Genomic DNA, 23815 nt, shown 5'->3' on the forward strand with positions numbered 1-23815 from the left:
GGCCTTCTTTGTTCTATTGTGCAAAATGAGATCACATAAATCCACTTACAAATTTAAACTACTCTCACAACTGCTTTTTGAGGTTTGTTATGCTCATTTGATGTACATACTACATGCATGAAGGGTCAACCTTTTGAGGTAAATAATTTGAGGGCTTTTTTGTCAAACTATCTAAGCAACATCACAATTTCAAGAAATCGCTTTTGTCAAAACTTCCAAATTCTACTTACACGAGCACTCCTATACATGATGTATGTTCCATATCTAAAAACTTCCTCACGATCAGTTGTGGAATTTTCCAAAACAACCCTCAACTTCGTTAGCAGCGACAATTAATTTCCTGAAACTCATTTGCTAAAGTGTGAATGGCATTATAATTTCCTTCTTTGTTATGGATCAAGCTTTGGTCCCACAAAGTGGTGCATTACAATCATTCCATTACTATAAAAGTGATGAGCGGCTAATAGTACAAAGGTTTTGCTGCAAAGGTAAGATGTCTCTGCTTAGAAGAACATTTTTCAGATGCTATCAACTTAGAAACAAAAATCTTGATCCCCATGTCTTTTCAAGAGAGACAAATTATAGACAATCAACAACAAGAATTCCACAAAACCATAAAGGCCTTTATAAGATTCTAATAATTAAATTTCATTTTGTGCCACCCCTCCCTTCTCCTCTGACCCTCTTTACACATAGGGGGCCAAATATCACATGCTCAAAGCAATCCTAATGAGCTAATGGGAGGATATAATATCTCTTGTGCCTGTGTGCGCACCAAAGAGAAGTTTTAACATCGTAAAAACAATCCCAAGAGACCTCAAAGAACTATTGGGGGGAAGAGGGGGCATTCAAGATGGAAATCATTCAGGAGAGGAATCATCCAGCATTCTCAAAATCACGTGTGGCAAGCTCACATCAGCATTTTCTTCTGTGCTGGAAGTGTTGTTTTGCACAAGCCAACAACCCCAGAATGCAAAACGATGAACTAAGAACAACACCCCCAAAACTCAAACCAAGTAAGTACAGACATGCTTCAAGCACAAATCATCCATACATCCTCTGCCTGGCCAAAAAACTCCCCTGCAATTGTTATGAGAATGTTGAGCATGTACAACTCTTCATCGACCACTGTCTTCTGCGATCGTAGCTCAGCGCACTTTCGCAACATATCTCGAAAAGCGGCACTAGTCTGGTCATCAAGAGGAGAATCAACAGCAGCGGCGAGAGCAAAGAGCCACATGGCTCTGTCATACGCGAGCTGCCTCTGCTCATTCAGCCATGATGCATGATATCTGAACAGCGTTGCTCTTGAATTCTCATCCAACCTCAGCAAAAGTTTCAAGTATGGAGAGTGGGTCTTGGCATGACCATTAAGTGCAGGGAAGGGATCTGGGCGTGCACAGCCATCATCATGCTCATCAGAGGACACATCGCTTGACCTGTTCCTGCTCTCGCCAAAACACACAGACTTCCACACAGATCTATTTCGAATGGGTGGTAGAACTTCAGGATAGTCTTCCAAGGCTGAAGTACTAGATATGACCTGCAAATCAATGAACAAGAACGTGAAGACTTTGTCCAAGTTCACCATCACAGCAGTTCCTTTTCACAAACAATTATTTTACGCCAGAGATGATCTTTTGAGCATAATTTCTCACAGACATACACAAGATGCACAGGTGCACACACCACCATAAGTCGGATGAAAACCATTCTGTCCTCTTGAAACGAAGCAACACAAAACACAAGAAATATTTCTGAACAAGGATGGGAAAACCTCCAGTCAAGGCACTAAGAGAAAATTTGGGTCAAGTTTGCAACTTTGCAGTTTCCAACAGCAATAACAGAATGAGGACCTCTCTTCATGCATGCAGCACACACACACATTGTTTCCACAAGAACTCTTAAACGGCAAGCAATGTTCGATTCATTACAGCACGCGAAACTAGTGCCATCAGATGTAAACTCACCTCACGTAAAGCAGAAAAGTCCTTCAAAAATGCATGAACCCAGTCCTTTGAAGGAAGAAGGTTTGGAGAACATGTGAGTATTGGAGCAATCTCTGGCATGTATTTGGTCTGCTCTGGAATAACCTTTGTTTCACCAATCTTGGCTACTTTCACCTTTGGACATTGAGCTGCCTCCCACCTTTTATACATAGACAATATAATAATTATAAAGGTGGTTCGAACTTCAAAGTGCTTTTAAATTCTCTTCAAAAAATGATTTTCAGATGAACAAAACATATCCAGCTAATTGGCAAAGAAACGAACCTATATAAATACTATTTCCAGCCAAATGGGATGAGTACTATGAATGCCCGTAGGACAGCATGACGTTGACAAAACATTTTTTATAAAGTAACAAGATGCTCTAGCAAATGCCAACTATGCAATAGCAAGACTAGCCTAAAACAAAATTTTGGTTCTCTCTCTCTCCCACCTGTTCCCTTGTCACGACACCTTTTGCTGCACTTTGGCATTGTATCAAAACCTAGTCTTGACATGGCCTAGTGGATCCGGAACATGAGGAGGGGCTGATTGTGGCTGTGTTTTTCATCAGCAGGAGGGCGACTTGTGGCTGTGTTCTTGTCGCAAAGGACCCTTGTGTACCTACGTTTTTCAGCCGGGTTTTTGACCGAGTGTTGCTGGTTATTCACCATGGAGTTGGACAAGATCTGGGCTGCATTTAAGGTGATTCGTGTGCGACGGTTTGTGCCTGGTACCTTTACAGATTTTCTACCAGCCGGTTCTGCGGCGAAGGGGGCTATTTTGGATAGATTTCAGCTGGACTACCTGCCCTTCCTTGGAACCCGGTTTGCACGTATCTACAATGGGCATTCTCGTGTTTCTTGGCATTGACGTCATACGTCGGAGATGGACAATGGACAGTCTATGTTGTTGTACATCGACATAGACATGGTGGTTCTAACTTGCTGTCACAAAGTGATGACGTGGCTTATTCCACTGAAGAGGACCTGTTTAAAGCGCCCAAAAGTGGCTGCACAAAGTGGACAAGCGCGAAACCAAACAAAATATGCTGGTGTGGCATCTGTACGAACAGCCCGGAAGCACCGCAAAACACAGTTGTACAAAATTTTCGTAAAATGCAGAAACAGCCCAGAGTGCACCAGCTTTTCAAATCAGAAGCCTTGGGGGGCCTCTCTAGTAATCTAGCATGTGTAAATGCCGAGACGGAGCTCCCCGACAGATGTACCTTTTGTCAGAGCAATATAAAAGAAATACCGAAAGGGGTGTGTCAAGGTTTGGGGCCAATGCATCTGGGAGTGGAACTCCACTCCGTGTCTACCATGTGGACTCTCTCTCTCTCTCTCTCTCTCTCTCTCTCTCTCTCTCTCTCTCTCTCTCTCTCTCTCTCTCTCTCTCCAATTGTGTATGAAGTACTAAAGACTAAAGTCTGTTCCACTTCTGTTTTTTTTCAGATGGCACCTTGCGCCCATCTGTGACCAAGCAAGATAGGTACGATAAATATGGTACCAAAAAAAAACGATAAAAAACATTGTATAGTATGGGTTATCACTACCAGTACAAAAAGTATGTTGAGTACTGATTACAAATAGACGTACATGTCTACTTATGCATGGTTATACATGTAAATAGGCATGCATACACACGTAGGATATATACATACATATGTCTACAACATAATACATGTCTACTTATGCATGGTTATACATGTAAATAGGCATGCATACACACGTAGGATATATACATACATATGTCTACAACATAATATACATGCATGTGTGTGTGTTGGTGAGTGAGTATAAGTAACACCCAGTACGTTAAGTAGTAATACCAATACGCGTATGTATTGTACCATATGGGAAGAATGATAAATACGAGTTTGAATGCAATCTTGGTTGTGGCAATGGTATCAAAGCTTCAATCGTTTGCTATCTTGACAAGCAAACCAAGCTTGTATCGTACGCACGTGTGAATTCTATCCGTACAATACGGATCCATGCCATACGGATAAGATCCGTACACGGTTTTTTTAAAAACAAAAAATCATGGCCGGATTATTTCTGTGTGCTCACTTGTGTTGGATGAGGGTTTTTTTAGCCCTTTACCTCATAGTTACATGGAACGGGAACGGGGAATAGGAACAGGGGCCTCCGGAACATTTCCGGAAGGGGGAGGCCCGGAACAGCCGAACGAGAACGAGGGCCGGAACGGTGTCGTGTCGCTCTGCTTCCACATGAGGAAAAAGAACCAAGTTATGAGATTTTCTTCAAGTGAAGGGTAGATACAAAAAGCATCATGAGGAGTCAAAGGCCGCAAGATTCTCTTTCCTGACTAGACTAAAAGCATGTGCTCAGAAGAAGGATTTGAACCAAGTTAACTGGGATACACATTGTGTTGTACAGTAAAGGAGTGTTTGGTAATTCCTTGGTTGGTAAATAAGCCAAATGTGATGAACTTTGGAGGGAATAAGTGGTTGAGGAGTTTCGGGAATGCCCTAGTTGATATGTATGCCAAATATGGTGCACTTAATAGAGCAATAAGTGCTCAAGGAGCATCTTGTCCAAAATGTTATCGCTTGCAGTGCATTGATAGCTGGGTATGCTGCTAGAGTTGTGCTCAGCACTACCGTGGTTGATCTGTAAGCCTAATGTGATGATCATCGATGCTTTGGCCAAATGTGTTGTGGTTGGCAATGCTTTGGTCAATATGTAATCAAATGTGGTGCCCTTACAAAAGCACACAAGGTTATTGATGAGCTCTCTACAAAATGACGTTTATTGGAAACCGTTGATTACAAGAAATGTCCACTATGACTGTGTCATGAGGACGTGGCAACTCCTAACCTTAGTTGTTGGTTTCTTTCCAATGATTTTTATTTAATTTTTGAGACCCTCTTTTTTAAGTTGCAAATGGTCGGACATTGTATGGCCAATGTGAACGGTAGTTTCACCCGCAGACGGAAAGTTGGTCAGCACTGGAATTCGTATAGTAAGAGGATGTCTAGGCTCAGTTCAAGATCATGTAGGTCCCCCCGTCGCACTTAGCAAGTTGGTGGATACTAGGAAGTGAACTCAATTAAAGCATAAAGTCAAGGTGGGATCACCAACAGAAAGTATCTAACAGTTGGGCCACATTGCACTTTTGGATGCGGTCCCAATGAGGATAGATGGTCAGATGACCAGTGGGAGCCCAACGGAAGCATCTCCTAAAAATTAGGGAATCGCTATTTTGGGCCGTCAAATGTGTTCACGTCATTACCTTCGGTATGACCAGAGGAACATTTTATTACTCCACTGCAAAGTCAACTGATGCACCAGTTGAGAGATTTTTAAGCAAGAAGCCCAATTTGGGAAATTGCATGCATGAGTGCCAAGTGGCACTTTTTGGCCAATTTACCAAGTTTGGGACAATAGAACTCGTAACTGACTTTTTGGAGCAGTTTTGGAGGCTGTTAACGCTGATTTTCAGCCATTTCTCTCCATTTTTTAGCTTCCCGTGACTTTGCCTAGGTCCAAGGAGCTCATTTTCAACATTGGAAGGCATCGTATGCGTGTTTACAGGGCTGTTTTGCTGCATTTTCAGCAATACGCAGATTTTGGCAGCCATGGAAATCTTTCCCTTTTTGCATCTATTTGTTCACAGAAGCATTACAGGTCAAGGGCAACAGAGGGGGCACTCAATTTATGTTGGGGGGATGCTTCATTGAGAACCTGTCACACGTTAAGAGCTATGGAGTGCTTCCTTTCCATTCTATGTACAGTGTGGTGCTAGGAGTGATGACCTGCACACTACACACTGCTCTCTCTCACTCTCCCCTACGTGCAGTTATGTGATGCCCCACAAGAGGGCTCTTCATTTGACTGATGTATAGCTGTGTGGGTTCATGCTTTTGTGCTAAAGCAAGAGCCTCCTTGAGAAGGAACAGGGATAGCTAACTACTACTCCAAAGCAGGCACCGGTGAGGGTCATACCCTCACCGTACAGATGCTCTTTTTCAGCCATACGGACGCCAGAAACCTTGGGAATCGTGCCCCACTGGCAGAGGACAGTTAGGGGACTGTTTGGGGTTGAAAACAGGGCAAAAACCAGTAAATACAGCGTGCTGAATTTATTGTTTTTGGGCAGGAATCAGAGGGTTTATGCCAGTGGAAGAGAGTTCCAACAGGGGAATTGGTTTTGCGCATGTTTTGGGGCTGTTATGCTGCCGAAATTTGGCCAAAACAGGCGATATCTAGCTCGATACAGATAAAGGATTCCCAGGACTCTTCTTTGTAATTTACCCTCCTAAAGAATAAAGAAATACCGAAAGGGGCGTCAATTTTGGGGCCTACAGGTTGTCGGCGTCTGCCCGGAGCATTCTAGCTTCCGAGCCGTATGTGTACTTAGGTGTTAATCCCTGTTACAAGTTACCTTTGCAAAGTACTATGTGTGTGTTTAAAGTAAAGAATTTCGGGTGAAAACCAACGTATACCGCCCCACGGGCCGGTTTCAAGGTTCCATTGCCGAGATATCAATCACTTTTTCGTCAAAGAGTGAACCTCGGTTGTTTTGGGTAAAGACACAGAGTACAGGAATGTGGGATTACACTATGGCCGACAAAGTGAAGGGCATTATGGAAGAGGGTTCCTCTTCACAGGACAGACAGGAAATTCCGCATGTTCGCCTTGCTAAAAAGTGGTCAAATTAGGGCTGATTTTCTGCTGCGTTTTTAGGGTTTTGCAAGTATGAACCAAGATGAGATAGGGAGAGGTCTAACGGTGGTAGATTGGCCACTAGATCTCCCGCGAGAATGATGTGGGTCTGCCAAGTGGCACGCTGCTCGCCGATTCTCTGAGGCGATTGCTTGGATTCTATGACGCATTGGTAAATCATCTTGAGATTTGAGCTTACTTGGTTGTGGGTACAATGTTGTGGAATTATGCTCGTTCGTTTGCAGAGGCAAGAGTCTCTTGCGCAGGTAAAAAAGTTAAGGGAGAGGTTGCAAGATGCTATATGGTGAAGTTCAAGAACTATCCACCTATGGATGGAAAGTGGATGGAAGAGCATGAACTGCTAGAGTCACCAAATGTATTGCAGCTTTACCTTGAAGCCTTTGGGTTACAACCTACCTATACCCCAACCCAACGTGTGCCAAGAAGGGGTAATTATAGAGCTAGCACATCAAATGTACATATGGATTTAATGCAATAGCAGTGTAACTTTGACAAAAGTATGAAGGTCTCATTAAGTCATTTGTACACATGTTTTGACAGTCTTTCTTGCGGATACATGCGATGATAAAAGGGTGCTTACCACACAAGATCATCTATGGCATGTATTTATGGTATGCAATCGAGGACGTTTGCAATTTCAAGAGGGAGGTATGTCACAAGGACGTGGCAACTGCTAACCTTAGTTGTTGGTTTCTTTCCAATGATTTTTGTTTAATTTTTGAGACCCTCTTTTTGAAGTTGCAAATGGTCAGACATTGTATGGCCAATGTGAACGGTAGTTTCACCCGCAGAAGGGAAGTTGGTCGGCACTGGAATTCGTATAGTAAGAGGATGTCTATGCTCAGTTCAAGATCATGTAGGTCCCCCCGTCGCACCTAGCAAGTTGGTGGATACTAGGAAGTGAACTCAATAAAGGCATAAAGTCAAGGAGGGATCACCAACAGAAAGTATCTCACAGTTGGGCCACATTGCACTTTTGGATGCGGTCCCAATGAGGATAGATGGTCAGATGACCAATGGGAGCCCAACCGAAGCATCTCCTAAAAATTAGGGAATTGCTATTTTGAGCCGTGAAATATGTTCACGTCATTACCTTCAGTATGACCAGAGGAACATTTTATTACTCCACTGCAAAGTCAACTGATGCACCAGTTGAGAGATTTTTAAGCAAGAAGCCCAATTTGGGAAATTGCATGCATGAGTGCCAAGTGGCACTTTTTGGCCAATTTACCAAGTTTGGGACAATAGAACTCGTAACTGACTTTTTGGAGCAGTTTTGGAGGCTGTTAACGCTGATTTTCAGCCATTTCTCTCCATTTTTGAGCTTCCCATGACTTTGCCTAGGTCCAAGGAGCTCATTTTCAACATTGGAAGGCATCAGATGCGTGTTTACAGGGTTGTTTTGCTGCGTTTTCAACGATACGCAGGTTTTGGCAGCCATGGAAATCTTTCCCTTTTTGCATCTATTTGTTCACAGATGCATTAGAGGTCAAGGGCAGAAGAGGGGGCGCTCAATTTATGTTGGGGGGATGCTTCATTGAGAACCTGTCACACGTTAAGAGCTATGGAGTGCTTCCTTTCCATTCTATGTACAGTGTGGTGCTAGGAGTGATGAAATGCACACTACACACTGCTCTCTCTCTCTCTCCCCTACGTGCAGTTATGTGATGCCCCACAAGAGGGCTCTTCATTTGACTGATGTATAGCTGTGTGGGTTCATGCTTTTGTGTTGAGGCAAGAGCCTCCTTGAGCAGGAACAGGGGTAGCTAACTACTACTCCAAAGCAAGCACCGGTGAGGGTCATAACCTCACCGTACAGATGCAAATTCAGCGCTGTGTATGCGCAGAAAATTGACTGTTTTTCAGCCATACGGACGCCAGAACCCTTGGGAATCGTACCCCACTGGCAGAGGACAGTTAGGGGACTGTTTGAGGTTGAAAACAGGGCCAAAACCAGCAAATACAGCGTGCTGAATTTACTGTTTTTGGGCAGGAATCAGAGGGTTTATGCCAATGGAAGAGAGTTCCAGCAGGGGAATTGGTTTTGCGCAAGTTTTGGGACTGTTATGCTGCCAAAATTTGGCCAAAACAGGCGGTATCTAGCTCGATACAGATAAAGGATTCCCAGGACTCTTCTTTGTAATTTACCCTCCTAAAGAATAAAGAAATACCGAAAGGGGCGCTAATTTTGGGGCCTACAAGTTGTCGGCGTCTGCTCGGAGCATTCTAGCTTCCAAGCCGTGTGTGTACTTAGGTGTTAATCCCCGTTACATGTTACCTTTGCAAAGTACTATGTGTGTGTTTAAAGTAAAGAATTTTGGGGTGAAAGCCAACGCATACAGCCCCATGGGCCGGTTTCAGGCTGTGACAAGGAAGTTGCGGCCAGTTTAAACCGAAGGCAAAGGGAAACCTTCCGCCAAATGCAATCATCTATACTTGCATTTTTAAGGCATGTGGCACCATCCAAGACATTGATATGGGCAACAAAATTCACGGTGATATTGTCAATTAGGGGATGCTGAAAACGTGGCCAATATATATGCCAAATATGGTGTGCCCATAAGGGCTTAAGCATTGGCCAAGAGGGTGCCCACTATGCCAAATGACCACCAAAGGGGGTGTGTCCACCCAATGCATGTGTGAAGGGGGGAAAAGCAAGGGAAGCATGGCATGATCCAACGAGCAGAGGCGCAGAGGGAGAGGAAAACGCTCACGACGAGCTATGTCGTGCTCAGATGATGTCGCGCATGAAGCGAGAAACGACGAGCGTGCCATGGCACCCCAGTTCAATACAGTGACAGATTTTCCACGTCATCACCAAGGTTTCACGTGCCTTGTCACGGCGGCGTGACAACCAAAGTGAAAATAGGGGGAAATGAACGAGGAGAAGGGGACTTTTGCATGAACGAAGAGTAAGAGAGGAGGGTTGAGCGGGAGGGTGAAAAGAACAAGAGGAAGGGGAGAAGAGGGATAATCTCTCTCGCTCTCTCTATTTTGGGATTCAAGGCTACCCTCTCTCTCGGCATGAAGGGAGCTCAATTTCTCTTTCTTGGCTAAAGAAGGCAACAAGAGAGGCAAAGTTCTTTTATGGCATGAGGAGCGGTAACTCTCGCTCATATTTGGGAGATACAAAGACATGAGGGTGTAGAGAATTTAAGCTAGATTGCATGTTCGAAGAAGCAAAAGGGAATTGAAGGCAATTGAGAGGAGAGCTACACACAGGAAGTAAAAGGAAGAGGAAGAACTGGAGGCGACCGAGGATTTCCATCGCTCTCTTCATCATCTTCAGCTTAAGCTCTGTTAATCTTGTCCAGTCTTTTTGTAAGGAGCTTAAACTTCTTAATCCTTATGTAATCCAAGTTATGGTGCTATTAACGGCCCGCTTAGTCTTCGTAAGGAGCTTAAACTCCTTAATCCTTATGTAATCCAAGTTATGGTGCCGTTAACGGCCCGCTTTGGTTCTTGATTAAGCTTTACTAAAGGTTTATTTACCTTCTTGGTGATTGTCGAAGCTCTCTAAGTCTGCTACTCTCTCTCTCTCACACATCGCTCACAGCCACAGGCCCCGCGCCTTCCAGGCTCACCTTTCGACATACCCCCCGACATCTTTGGTGAACCCGACGTGAAACGCGCCTGGGTGGGAGGTGCAGATGGAGAATTCAAACCAAATGATGACGCTTATGGAAACATTAACTTCCAAAGGATTTGATAAAAATCTAGTAGTTGGAAGATGCTTGAATTGGTACAAGGATGTCTGTTCGAAGTGAAAGCTATGAAGATTAAAAAGAAAATTGACGATGGGGTGGAGATGGCAATCAATGCCATATATGACCAATATTGTGTTTTTCCAAGGCATGATCAAAGGGTTTTATTGCATGTTATGAAGCCGAGATAAAGAGTCTAAGGGTTCCAGAAGATCGGATGATTGCAGCTTTTGAAGAAGTTGTAAGCTCCGAGTTCAAAGATCAGGTTCAAGAGCTGGCGAAAACATATCTCACACAGTGGGACTGTTTTGCAAATGGATTTATTCATGAAAGCTCAAGGGTTATGGAATTGGAAATGAAGCAGATTACTGAACAAAGCCAGATTATCTTCAATAAAGGTGATAGGGATCACATGCTATTCCTTAGCTATGATGAATTTTGGGAACACATTTTTGCAAGAAATAAAGCCAAAATAGATGTAGCTTTGAAAGTAGCAGATTCAATCCAGAGGACCATGTCTTGGGCAATATAACAGAGTTGATGCTAAAACAAAAATTGACGGAAATTTTTCAAAGATTGCTTGCATTTTTCACTTATTTATTAAGTGACTTTTGTTGGGAACTAGGTAGGGCAATTTTGCTAAGATAATATATAAGCAAACCAGAGCTAGCACTTTCTGGCAGAAGAGGCAACAAGAGCACACGCTCAACAGGCAACTTCTCAGCAGAACCCCCAAGAGGCCTAGCGTTTTTGCATCACAGTAGAAGGCTTGCGTTTTTGGACCAGATCAGCCCGCGTTTTTGCATTGGCAATAGCTTGGCGACAGCAAGAAGCAACAGACTCCCAACGTTAGCAGATTACCCACAGCCATACCATTTTCAGCCCTAGCATTTTTGCATCTGCCAGGCATTTCAGCGTTTTGCAGATCTACCACGACGGAACCAACACAAGCACTAGCGTTTTCAGTTTTCAGCACTTAGACATCGCAGAACAAGTCCCGAACCTCGCAGATCTCACCTTCCCGCAGCAGATCCTCGCCGCACAGTCAAATTCCGCAAGGTTTACAGATTCAGCTCGGAAAATGCAAATTTCAGCATCTGCGTTTTCAACACATCGTCGTTGCATCGTCGCCATCGACATCGTCACCGACATAGAGTCAGAATTCAGCAAATAAAGATTTGCAGATTTCAGCCATTAGCATTTTCAGATTTCAGCCCGCCGTCTCGTTGTCATCCTCATCGTCATCGACATCGTCGGCAAGTCCAAAGCATTTAGAGATTTGTGCAATCATAAGTAGACCGCTCTCGCCCTAGAGAGTGGGGCCTTCGGAGGAGGGTTCGACAACTTCCCCGTGTCGTATTCTCTTCTCTATCTCTCACTCTCATGCATTTCCATTCACAGTGTCCATTCACTTTGTTTGTGTCCATTGCACTCTCTCACTAAAGGAACGGAAGGCTCTCCCTTCCATAAGAAAAGGAACCTTGAGCACAGTTCAGAGCACTCATCTTGAGCAAAGTTCACCATTCATTCCGCTACACCTTACATTGGTATCAGAGCTTTGGCAGTGTTCTGTATCACTCAAGGAAAGAACCACAGATTTTTTTTTGCTTGTTGTGGTCGCACGTAAACCAAGTCCTCTTGGGCGTGTCGATTCCTAATCGTGTTTTTGAAGAGTGACAAGAAACCCAAGAAAGAAGGGCTTGTCGAACCTCCCCTTGTGCCTCTTTTCACTCATTGAGAGCGGACCGTGCACTTAGCGGCCGGCCAATCGACGTGAGGTGGGAAAAATCAACCTTGCGTGTAAGGCCACCAAGGGGTGCGCCCGCGGAAAAGAGCAGAACTTGGGTGAAGAGAAGATCCTTCTCTAACACAGATTGCAAGCGAAAGAAGAACCTCAAGAACCCCAAGAACCAAGACCCCCAAGAACCCAAGTTCCTTGTGAACTTAAGAACCCAAGACCACAAGAACCCAAGACTTCAATGGATGGTCATCACTCGAAGCGGAATGGATACTTCGCTTGGAAATGATGAGCATGAGAGAGACAAAGAAGAATTTTTCCCACCAAGAAATTTTTCCGATCCTCTCCCTTCCCCATATACGCAAAGGATTGCACTAACTCCTATGGAGGCTTTCGACATGATGATGATGGACAGGAAGTTAGAACGCGAAGCAAGAAGAGCAGAAAGACGGGCAGAATTTGATCGTGAATGCGCAGAAAGAAAAGCAAAAATGGATCGCGAGAACAAAGCAAGAAAAGCCATGAACGACCGACACATGTAAGAGATGTTGCAACTCTTTTCTCAAGTGCAGGCACTCTCGTTGATTGGGAGGCTAGCTCTTTAACTCTCAATGCCAAAAGTGATTCTCCTACTGTCTTTCATGGAGTGGACATTGATCACTCTCCATCTCCCATTGCTAATATACAGGACAAGGTTGAAAGGATTCGGGATATGGAGACTCTCCCAGTCTCTTTGTCTCCACAGCATGACACACAGAATTTGCATGATTATGAGAAGCATGATGATTTGATGGATAATGATTTGCATAATGATTTGGATGACAATGACAAGCATGATGATTTGCATGATCAAGTTGTGATTTCTCACAAGCATGATGAGTTGCATGAAGAAGATGTCGTTGTTCACAAGGATGATGTGTTAGTGGATGCTTTTTCTAGCAAAGCTAACCTCGTTGTAGATTCGATCAATCACGAAGATCCGACCTTCGTTTTCGAGTCGAGGTCCAAAGAACCCCCACAAGACGATTCGATCATTCAAGACAAACAGATCTTGGCTCTCGAGCCTAGGTCCAAAGAACCGTCACAAGAAGTATTATGTGTTCGCATGATTGATACGCACGCATTGTTCAAGTGTTTCATTCGTGAAGGTTTCCTGTATTTTAGTCAGCATCGTTATGTGATCCCTTTTACTAGGCATGACATATTGTATGCTGAGCACGTTTCTCTCATGGATGAGCACGAATGTATGCGGATTTTTCGTAAAAAGCTGAAAAGTTTGTATGTCAAGAAGTCACATTCCATGTCTCTTTCTTCGCATGACACAGTTGTTGACAGAGCACATGATTGTATGAGCACCAAGCATGGGCATTTCCATTGTGATTTGCCACAGTTGATTAATTTCGATCAAACAGAAAAGATTCGAACGCTCTATGTTCGTCTACATTGCATACACAGTCTTTAGAGAAGACGAGATTTTTTTCCTTCACTTTACATGGAATGGGTATGTTCATGGTTTTGTGTTGGAGATGGTTTCAAGAATTTTCAGCCATGGAGATTCTTGACGACGAAAGAAGCAGGACTCTAGACGAAGTTGAAGCAAGAAAGGAGATTCAGAAGACTTTGTGTCGCTTTCGGCGCGGCCCAAAGAAGCAAGTGTTGCAGACCTTTATGAAGTTCAAGTACCGCTCGACCGACACAACAGAGTGGGCCGGCGAAGAGTCCCTTCCAGGATTCTGGATACTGTTGGCGATCTCCCTCGACGCCATACAGTTCGGTACTAGTACCTCACTTTGAAAAGGAGGGGATGTCACGTGACACATCCCAACCCTATGTGTCCGTGGACAAGCTACACCACAGCAGGGTTCAGTCAGTCCGATCAAGTCTAGATTAGCAGTGATCTGGCACTTTTGTGAGTCTATTCGTAGACCGTGCATGCCCAGTCACTTAGCATAGATGCATATCCTCCGGTTGCACACAGTATGATCATCAGAATTTCCATTAGAATCCATTAGCATCAGTTAGGGAAATTTTCCAGTGCATTTAGCCTATTTTCCTATTTATTAGGATTTTCACTTATTATTTTTAAGTGACTTTCCAACAAAAGTAGGTAGGGCAATTTTGCTAAGTTTGTATATAAGCAAACTCAAGTTAGCACTTTCTGGCAGAAGAGGCAACAGGAGCTTCCCGCTCAACAGGCAACTTCTCAGCAATACCCCCCCCCCCCCGCAGCACCATCGCCACAGTGCTCCCTTCCCTTGGCGTTTCCAGGACCTGCCATCGCCATCCCTCAACCCTCACGCCTGCGTTTCCATTATCCACTGGCAGCAGACCCCAAGAACCACTAACGCTAGACTTGCCTGATCTCCACCAGTGTTTTCAGCCACTACTAACGCCAGCCAGCAGTCCCTAAGAGCAGCGTTTTTCACCTTCAAGGGCAGCAGCACCCAGATCCCATTATCGCTAGCTTTGCTTGAGATTTAGCAGTGGAATCAGCCATTAAAAACGCACCCTGGACTGCAGCACATCAACGTTTGTACAGCAGGTTTTTTCAGCAAGAAAAACGCAGCCTTTGCTAGGTTTTTTTCAGCAGATACATCAGCGTTTTGCCCTTATCATTTCAGCCCGACAAAACAGTCATTTTCAGCCTTAAGACAGCAGTAGAAAACAGTCATTTTCAGCCTTGAAACAGCCCCAGAAACTCAGCATCAAGAAGATCCCAGATTTCAGCCCAAGCCGCCGTCGTCATCACCGTCGTCGTCATCGGCATAGACCAAGCTGCATAGCCCATCGCATACGCATTGTACACCTTTGTGCAATCAAAGTAGACCACTCTCGCCGACGAGAGTGGGGCCTTCGGAGGAGGGTTTTACAACCCCTCGGGTGTCGTATCTCTTCTCTCTCCTTCTCTCAGTCTCATTCACTTGCACGCACAATCCACTCACTTTGTTCGTGACCACAGCACTCTACAAGACGGAAAGCTCTCTCTTTCCCTAAGAACTAAAAGGAACTTGACCAACAATGATCTTGAGAAAATACAACATTCATTCTGCTGCACCTAACAATGACAATGACAAGCATGATGATACGCATGATGATTTGCATGATCCAGATGTGATTTCTCACAAGCATGATGATTTGTATCATCAAGACATGATTGTTCACAAGGATGATGGTAGTTGATACTTTCTCTAGTAAAGCTAACCTCATTGCAGATTCGATCAATCACGAAGAACCGATCTTGGCTTTCGAGTCGAGGTCCACAGAACCCCCACAGGAAGATTCGATCAAACACGAAGAACCGATCTTGGCTCTCGAGCCTAGGTCCAAAGAACCTTTACAGGAAGTACTCTGTGTTCGAATGATTCGTCAGCACGCATTGTTCGAGTGTTTCATTCGTGATCGTTTCCTGTATTTTAGTCGGCGTCTTTATGTGATCCCTTTTCCTAGGCATGACATATTGTACGTTGAGCACGTTTCTCTCATGGATGAGAACGGATGTATGCGGATTTCTCATGAAAAGATGAAAAGTATGCATTCAAGGAAGTCACATTCCATGTCTCCTCTCTGGCATGACACGGTTTCAGAAAGAGCACAAGAAAGTTTGAGCATCAAGCATACACATTTCTATTGTGAATTGCCACAATTGATTGATTTAGATCAAAAAGACGAGATTCGATCTCATTGTTTGCGTTTGTGTGGTGAACGGTTTGACACTCCGTCTATTTGTTCATCTACATTGCATGCACACTCTTTAGAGAAGACGAGATTTTTTCTAGTCACTTTACATGGAATGGATATGTTCATGTTTTTGTGTTGGAAGTGGTTTCAAGAATTTTTAAGCCATGGAGATTCTTGAAGAAGGTGGACTTACATCCATAGACAAAGTTGAAGCATTGAAGGAGCTACCAATGACTTTGTGTCACTTTCGGCGCGGCCCAAAGAAGCAAGCGTTGCAGACCTTTATGAAGTTCAAGTATCGCACGACCCACACCTCAGAGTGGACCGACGAAGAGTCCTTTCGAGGATTCCGGATGTTGTTGGCAATCTCCCTCGACGCCATACAGTTCGGTACGAGTACCTCACTTTGAAAAGGAGGGGATGTCACGTGACACATCCAACCCTATGTGTCCGTGGACAAGCTACAGCATGACCAGGGTTCAGTCAGTCAAGTCAGTCTAGAATACGAAGTGATCTGGCACTTTTGTGACTCTGTCCGCAGACCGTGCATAACCAAGCACTTAGATTAGATGCATATCCTCCGGTTGCACACAGCATGATCATCAGCATTCCCATCAAAATCCATCAGAATCCATCAGGGGAATTTTCCAGTGCATTAAACCTATTTTCTCTATTTTTGACATTTTTCATTTATTTATTAAGTGACTTTTGTTGGGAACTAGGTAGGGCAATTTGCTAAGATAATATATAAGCAAACCAAAGCTAGCAGTTTCTGGCAAAAGAGGCAACAGGAGCACACTCTCAACAGGCAACTTCTCAGCAGAACCCCCAAGAGGCCTAGCGTATTTGCATCACAACAGAAGGCTGGCGTTTTTGGACCAGATCAGCTAGCGTTTTTGCATTGGCAACAGCTTGGCGACAGCAAGAAGTAGCAGATTCCCAGCATTAGCAGATTACCCACAGCCAGACCATTTTCAGCCCTAGTGTTTTTGCATCTGCCAGGCATTTCAGCGTTTTGCAGATCTACTATGACGGAACCAACACAAGCACCAACGTTTTCAGTTTTCAGCACTTAGGCATCGCAGAACAAGCCCCGAACCTCGCAGAACAAGCCTTCCCGCAACAGATCCTCGCCGCACGGTCAGATTCCGCAAGGTTTACAGATTCAGCTCGGAAAACGCAGATTTCAGCATCTACGTTTTCAGCACATCGTCACCATCAACATCATCACTGACATAGAGTCAGAATTCAGCAGATAAAGATTTGCAGATTTCAGCCATTAGCATTTTCAGATTTCAGCCCGTCTCGTCGTTGTCCTCATCGTCGTCGACATCGTCGGCAAGTCCAAAGCATTGTAGAGATTGGTGCAATCATAAGTAGACCGCTCTCGCCCTAGAGAGTGGGGCCTTCAGAGGAGGGTTTGACAACTTCCCCGTGTCGTATTCTCTTCTCTATCTCTCAATCTCATGCATTTCCATTCACAGTGTCCATTCACTTTGTTTGTGTCCATTGCACTCTCTCACTAAAGGAACGGAAGGCTCTCCCTTCCATAAGAAAAAGGAACCTTGAGCACAGTTCGAAACACTCATCTTGAGCAAAGTTCAACATTCATTCCGCTGCACCTTACAATACTGCAAAAAGTGCACAGTTTTCTTCATTTTCTTGGACAATATGCCAGCTATGGTTGGGTTTGGATGCTCTTTCTAATGATGCTTATGTCAGCGATGTTCTGGATGCCAGTAAAAGGGAGTCAGTGCTTGTAGCGCGGATAGTGTGTCTTGCTCTCTACAGTGGGTGCTCCTCAGTGCAATGTGCGTGACAATCTCACTCAAAACAGACTGAAAACAAAGGAACAAATAGACAACAACTGAGCTCACAGAGACACAACAGCAGACCACAACATATGACTCGACTATCTCAAAGAACTGATAGAGACTCTGGCGTGGCAGCACACTCAGCTCCAGCCCATGACTCATAGGTACAATGGGGTGTCGAGGCTCAGGTGTGCAGGGATGGTGAAGCAATGTTGTGTATATAGACTCGCTACTCTAGACGACGACACTGGACCATATATCTAGAAAACGATCCCCCAACGGCTCATAAATGTCAGCCACCTAAGCCAATCTCCAAACTTAGTGGTGGTGGTGACCTGGCCACGATGTCCACTAGAACCACCGTCGTATCCCTGCCACGTGTCACTGCCCAGCCCAGAGAGTCCGTCTAGTGTGGACTAGACCACACCAGACCAACTGTACTAATTATGTGTGTCCTGTGAAAGTGACATTGTAGCCTGCTACTACAGGTTGCCCGCCACAAGACCGCTCACCGTCTCGATGAGAGGAAATATTGAAAAACTAGGAAATACTGAAAAACTGTGAAATAAAACCACTAGGTACCGCATAGTACATCTTTCTTGAAGCAGGTGCTTGGCCCAACCATGCAAGAAATGATTGTAGCTGGCAAGAGAATTCAACACTTGGAGGAGGAGGTTTCTCTGCTCGAACACGGGATGGAGGATTCTTATGCAGAGATGATGACAGTTCAAAAGAATTCTAGGAAATTCCAAGTAGAGTGTGAAGAGCTGCAGCAAACTCTTGGCACTTCTCGAGCTGAAAACCAATGAAGTGTAGCTGCTCTGAAGGAGGCATATGAGAGGCTCCTGAAGGAGTTGCAGAGGCAAGTCGTAGTTGTTGAGGAAGAGAATGAAGGGTTCAAGAAGCAGATTGAAATGCAAACTTTGAAAGTTCAAGAGATTGAACAGCAAGCAATGAAGGTAGCTCCTTGTCGAGAATTCTTGGGTTGCAAAGGGAGCTTGAGGCTACTGAAGGCAGCAATGCGGATCAGCGGGGTGGGGGGAGATGAGGCTGAGGCTGAGGCTGCGGCTGGGAGGGGTGGGGAGGGCTAGATGGGGGAGGGGGGACTAGATAGGGGAGGTGATGAGGGAGCATGGGTATTATAAAAGCTCTGAGACGGAAAAGTACTTTGCATACCTTGCATAGGAGGTGTTGTCAGCAGAGGTGGCATCGGGTTTTGATGGCCATAGGGTGAAACCATGTTGGATGCAGGTGCTATCCCCTGTCGGAGAGAAGGAGCTAGACTTTGTTGTATTTGCCGCAATCCCTTGATATAGTAGCAATCCTTGTCTTCATGCCCTGACTTTTCCCAGAAGTGGCAATAAGCCCGAAGGCGACAGTCCTGTGGAGGATGTCCTGGAGAGCGACACAAGCTGCACCATACCATAGCCTTAGTCTCCTGCTGAGACCGAAGCTCTTCTAGCTCTCTCTTGATTTGATCCAAAGCCTTAAAATGTGGTGGTTTCTCCTGGCGAAGAGAGAATGATTTCTCCTCTTGAAGAGCGCGTTGTAGTTTTAGGGCTTCAAGTTCTCTACGTAGAGTAGTCAATAAATCAGCAAGACTTTCCGAAAACACAGAGGGGGTCTCTATGTGAGGGGAGTTGTTGAACAGCTTCCTAGCCCCCTCTATCCTAGTAGCAGCTGCGATGAACTCCTCCAGAGTGGCGTCGGATCGGAGACTCTCGGAGTTTTTGCTGAGAAGTTTTGGGAAGCGCCTTCTCCACCCACTTCTTAACCATAAATTCACCGGGTTGCTGGGGAAGCTTGGCAACCAGAGACTTGGTTTTAGTCATAAGCTCTGCAATTGTTAGGTGCAACGGAATGAATGTTTGAACTTTGCTCAAGATGAGTGCTCCGAACTGTGCTCAAGGTTCCTTTTGTTCTTATGGAAGGTAGAGCCTTTTGTTCTTAATGAGAGAATGCTATGATCACAAACAAAGTGAATGGACACTGTGCGTGCAAGTGTATGAGACTGAGAGATAAAGAGAGAAGAGAATATGACACCAAAGATGTTGTCAAACCCTCCTCCAAAGGCCCCACTCTCTAAGGCAAGACTGGTCTACTTTTGATTGCACAAATCTCTACAATGCTTGGACTTGCCGACGATGTCGACGACGATGAGAACGACGACGAGACGGGCTGAATCTGAAAATGCTAAGGGCTGAAATCTGCAAATCTTTATCTGCTGAATTCTGACTCTATGTCGATTTGACGATGTCGATGGTGACGATGTGACGACGACACGCTGAAAACGCAGATGCTGAAATCTGCGTTTTCCGGGCTGAAACTGTAAACCTTGCGGAAACTGACCGTGCGGCGAGGAACTGCTGCGGGAAGGTGAGATCTGCAAGGTTCGGGGGTTCTTCTGTGATGTCTAAAGGCTGAAAACTGAAAACGCTGGTGTTGCTTGAGGTTCCATCGCGGTAATCTGCAAAACGCTGAGGTTGGTCTGCAAATCAAAAACGCTAGGGCTGAATTCTGTGCTTCTGCAAAAACGCTAGGCTTCTGCTGTGTCTTGTTGTCGCCGGGTTGGTCTGCAATGCAAAACGCTGAGGCTGATTTGCAATGGAGAGAAACGCTGGCTGTCCTTGGTTGAAAACGCTAAGTCTCCTGCCGGGGAGGGTCTTGCTGAGAAGTTGCTCGTTGAGCAAGGTGCTCCTGCTGCCTCTTCTGCCAATTAGTGCTAGCTTTGGTTTGCTTATATACAAACTTACTCAATTTGCCCTACCTACTTTCCAACAAAAGTCACTTAAAAATTATAAGTGAAAAATGTCAAAAATAGGTAAAATAGGCTAAATGCACTGGAAAATTCCCCTGAAGGATTCTGATGGATTCTGATGGGAATGCTTATGATCATGCTGTGTGCAACCAAAGGATATGCATCTACACTAAGTGTCTGGGCATGCACGGTCTGCGAACAGACTCACAAAAGTGCAAGATCACTTCATATTCTAGACTGACTGTACTGACTGAACCCTGATCATGTTGTAGCTTGTCCACAGACACATAGGGTTGGATGTGTCACGTGACATCCCCTCCTTTTCAAAGTGAGGTACCGGTACCGAACTGTATGGCGTCGAGGGAGATCGCCAATAGCATTCGGAATCCTGGAAGGGACTCTGCGCCGACCCACTCTGACGTGTGGGTCGTGCGGTACTTGAACTTCATAAAGGTCTGCAATGCTTGCTTCTTTGGGCCGTGCCGAAAGCGACACAAAGTCTTCTGTGGCTCCTTCAATGCTTCAACTTCGTCGAGAGTCATGCTTCTTTCTTCTTCAAGAATCTCCATGGCTGAAAATTCCTAAAACCACTTCCAACACAAAAACATGAACATACCCATTCCATGTAAAGTGAGTGGAAAAAATCTAATCTTCCTCAAAGACTGTGCATGCAATGTAGATGAACAAAGAGACGGAGTGCCAAACCGTTCCCCACACACGCACGCAAACAATGAGATCAAATCTTTCTCTTTTGATCTAAAGCAATCAACTGTGGCACTTCACAACGAAAATGGGCATGCTTAGTGCTCATACTTTCATGTGCTCGTTCTACAAATGTGTCATGCAAAGGAAGAGACATGAAATGTGACTTCCTTGAATGCATACTTTTCAGCTTTTCATGAAAAATCCGCATACATTCGTGCTCATTCACGAGTGAAACGTGCTCAACGTACAATATGTCATGCCTAGGAAAAGGGATCACATAAAGATGTTGACTAAAATACAGGAAACGATCACGAATGAAACACTCGAACGATGCGTGCGTATCAATCATGCGAACACATAATACTTCATGTGAGGGTTCTTTGGGCCTAGGCTCGAGAGCCAAGATCGGTTCTTCCTGAATGATCGAATTGTCCTGTGGGGGTTCTTTGGGCCTCGACTCGAAAGCCCAGATCGGATCTTCGTGATTGATCGAATCTACAACGACGTTAGCTTCACTAGAAAAAGCATCAACTAACTCGTCATCCTTGTGAACAATCACATCTTCTTCATGCAACTCATCATGCTTGTGAGAAATCACATCTTGATCATGCAAATCATCATGCTTGTCATTGGCATCCAAATCATCATGCTTAGCAATATCATTCAAATCATCATGCTTATCTTTGTCATCCAAATCATCATGCTTGTCATTCAAATCATCATGCTCATCATTATCATTCAATTCATCATGCTTCTCATAATCATGCAAATCCTGTGTGTCTTGCTTTGGAGAAGAAGAGACTGAGAGAGTCTCCTTTCCCCAAATCTCTTGCATCTGTGCCTGAACTTGAGAATAGAGTCGCCAGAACTCTTTGTTTTGTCGGTCGCTCTGTTCTTGTATTACTTTGTTCTCTGCTTGTCTTTCTGCGCGCTCACGATCCAATTTGGCTTGTCGTTCTTTGGCTTCAAAGCGTGCTTGTTCGCGCTCATGCGCTATGGCTGCCATTCTTTTTTGGTGTTCGCGCTCCATTTCTGCTTTTCTTTCTGCTCTTCTTGCTTCGCATTCTAACTTCCTTTCCATAAACATCTGGTCCAAAGCCTCCATAGGAGTTAGTGCAATCCTTGATGTAGATGGGAAAGGGGGGTCGGAAAAACCTCCTGGTGGGGAAAATTCTTCTTCGCCTCTCTCATGCTCATCACCTCTAAGCGAAGTATCCATTCCGCTTCGAGTGATAACCATTCTGAAGTCGTGGGTTCTTGTGGGTTCTTGTGGTCTTGGGTTCTTAAGTTCACGAGGAACTTGGGTTCTTGAGGTTCTTGAGGGTTTTCTTTCGCTTGCAAACCGTGTTTGAGAAGGATCTTCTCTTCACCCGAACTCTACTCCTTTCCGCGGGCGCACCCCTTGGCGGCCTTGCGCTAACACCAAGGTTGCTTTTTCCCACCTCACGTCAATTGGCCGGCCGCTAAGTGCACGCTCCGCTCTCAATGAGTGAAAAGAGACACAAGGGGAGGTTGGACAAGCCCTTCTTTCTTGAGATTCCCGTCACTCTTCAAAAACACGACTAGGAATCGACACGCCCAAGAAGACTTGGGTTACGTGCGACCGCAATAAGCAAAAAAAATTATGTGGTTCTTGTGGTTCTTTCCTTGAGTGATACAGAACACTGCCAAAGCTCTGATACCAATGTTAGGTGTAGCGGAATGAATGTTTGAACTTTGCTCAAGATGAGTGCTCCGAACTGTGCTCAAGGTTCCTTTTGTTCTTATGGAAGGTAGAGCCTTCCGTTCTTAATGAGAGAATGCTATGATCACAAACAAAGTGAATGGACACTGTGCGTGCAAGTGTATGAGACTGAGAGATAGAGAGAGAAGAGAATACGACACCAGAGATGTTGTCAAACCCTCCTCCGAAGGCCCCACTCTCTACGGCGAGAGCGGTCTACTTTTGATTGCACAAACCTCTACAATGCTTGGACTTGCCGACGATGAGGACGACGACAAGACGGGCTGAAATCTGAAAACGCTAAGGGCTGAAATCTGCAAATCTTTATCTGCTGAATTCTGACTCTATGTCGATGACGATGGCGATGGCGACGATGTGACGACGACGCGCTGAAAACGCAGATGCTGAAATCTGCCTTTTCCGGGCTGAAACTGTAAACCTTGCGAAAATTGACTGTGCGACGAGGAACTGCTACGGGAAGGTGAGATCTGCGAGGTTCGGGGGTTCTTCTGCGATGTCTAAAGGCTGAAAACTGAAAACGCTGGTGTTGCTTGAGGTTCCGTCGCGGTAATCTGCAAAACGTTAAGGTTGGTCTGCAAATCAAAAACACTAGGGCTGAATTCTGTGCTTCTGCAAAAACGCTAGGCTTCTGCTATGTCTTGCTGTCGCCGAGTTGGTCTGCAATGCAAAACGTTGGGGCTGATCTGCAATGGAGAGAAATGCTGGCTGTCCTTGGCTGAAAACGCTAAGTCTCCTGCCGGGGAGGGTCTTGCTGAGAAGTTGCCTGTTGAGCAAGGTGCTCCTGCTACCTCTTCTGCCAATTAGTGCTAGCTTTGGTTTGCTTATATACACACTTACTCAATTTGCTATACCTACTTTCCAACAAAAGTCACTTAAAAATAATAAGTGAAAAATGTCAAAAATAGGTAAAATAGGCTAAATGCACTGGAAAATTCCCCTGAAGGATTCTGATGGGAATGCTTATGATCATGCTG

General features: G+C 44.9%; 1 protein-coding gene across 1 annotated transcript in view; it reads right to left on the reverse strand.

Annotated features, from left to right (window-relative positions):
* Nucleotides 1–856: 856 nt before the first annotated feature.
* The window catches only part of LOC147460831 (uncharacterized), a 68513-nt gene continuing 45554 nt past the window's right edge, over nt 857–23815 (reverse strand). Inside the window, exons 3-4 of the mRNA XM_086508520.1 lie at nt 1971–2148; nt 857–1543 (exon numbers count right to left, since the gene is read on the reverse strand). Coding sequence (XP_086364646.1) covers nt 1034–1543; nt 1971–2148 — 688 coding nt within the window. The 3' untranslated portion in view covers nt 857–1033. The remainder of the gene's footprint in view (nt 1544–1970; nt 2149–23815) is intronic.

Source organism: Adiantum capillus-veneris, chromosome 3 (genome assembly GCF_014529385.1).
Source record: "Adiantum capillus-veneris isolate H3 chromosome 3, ASM1452938v2, whole genome shotgun sequence".
Taxonomy (NCBI): Eukaryota; Viridiplantae; Streptophyta; class Polypodiopsida; order Polypodiales; family Pteridaceae; genus Adiantum; species Adiantum capillus-veneris.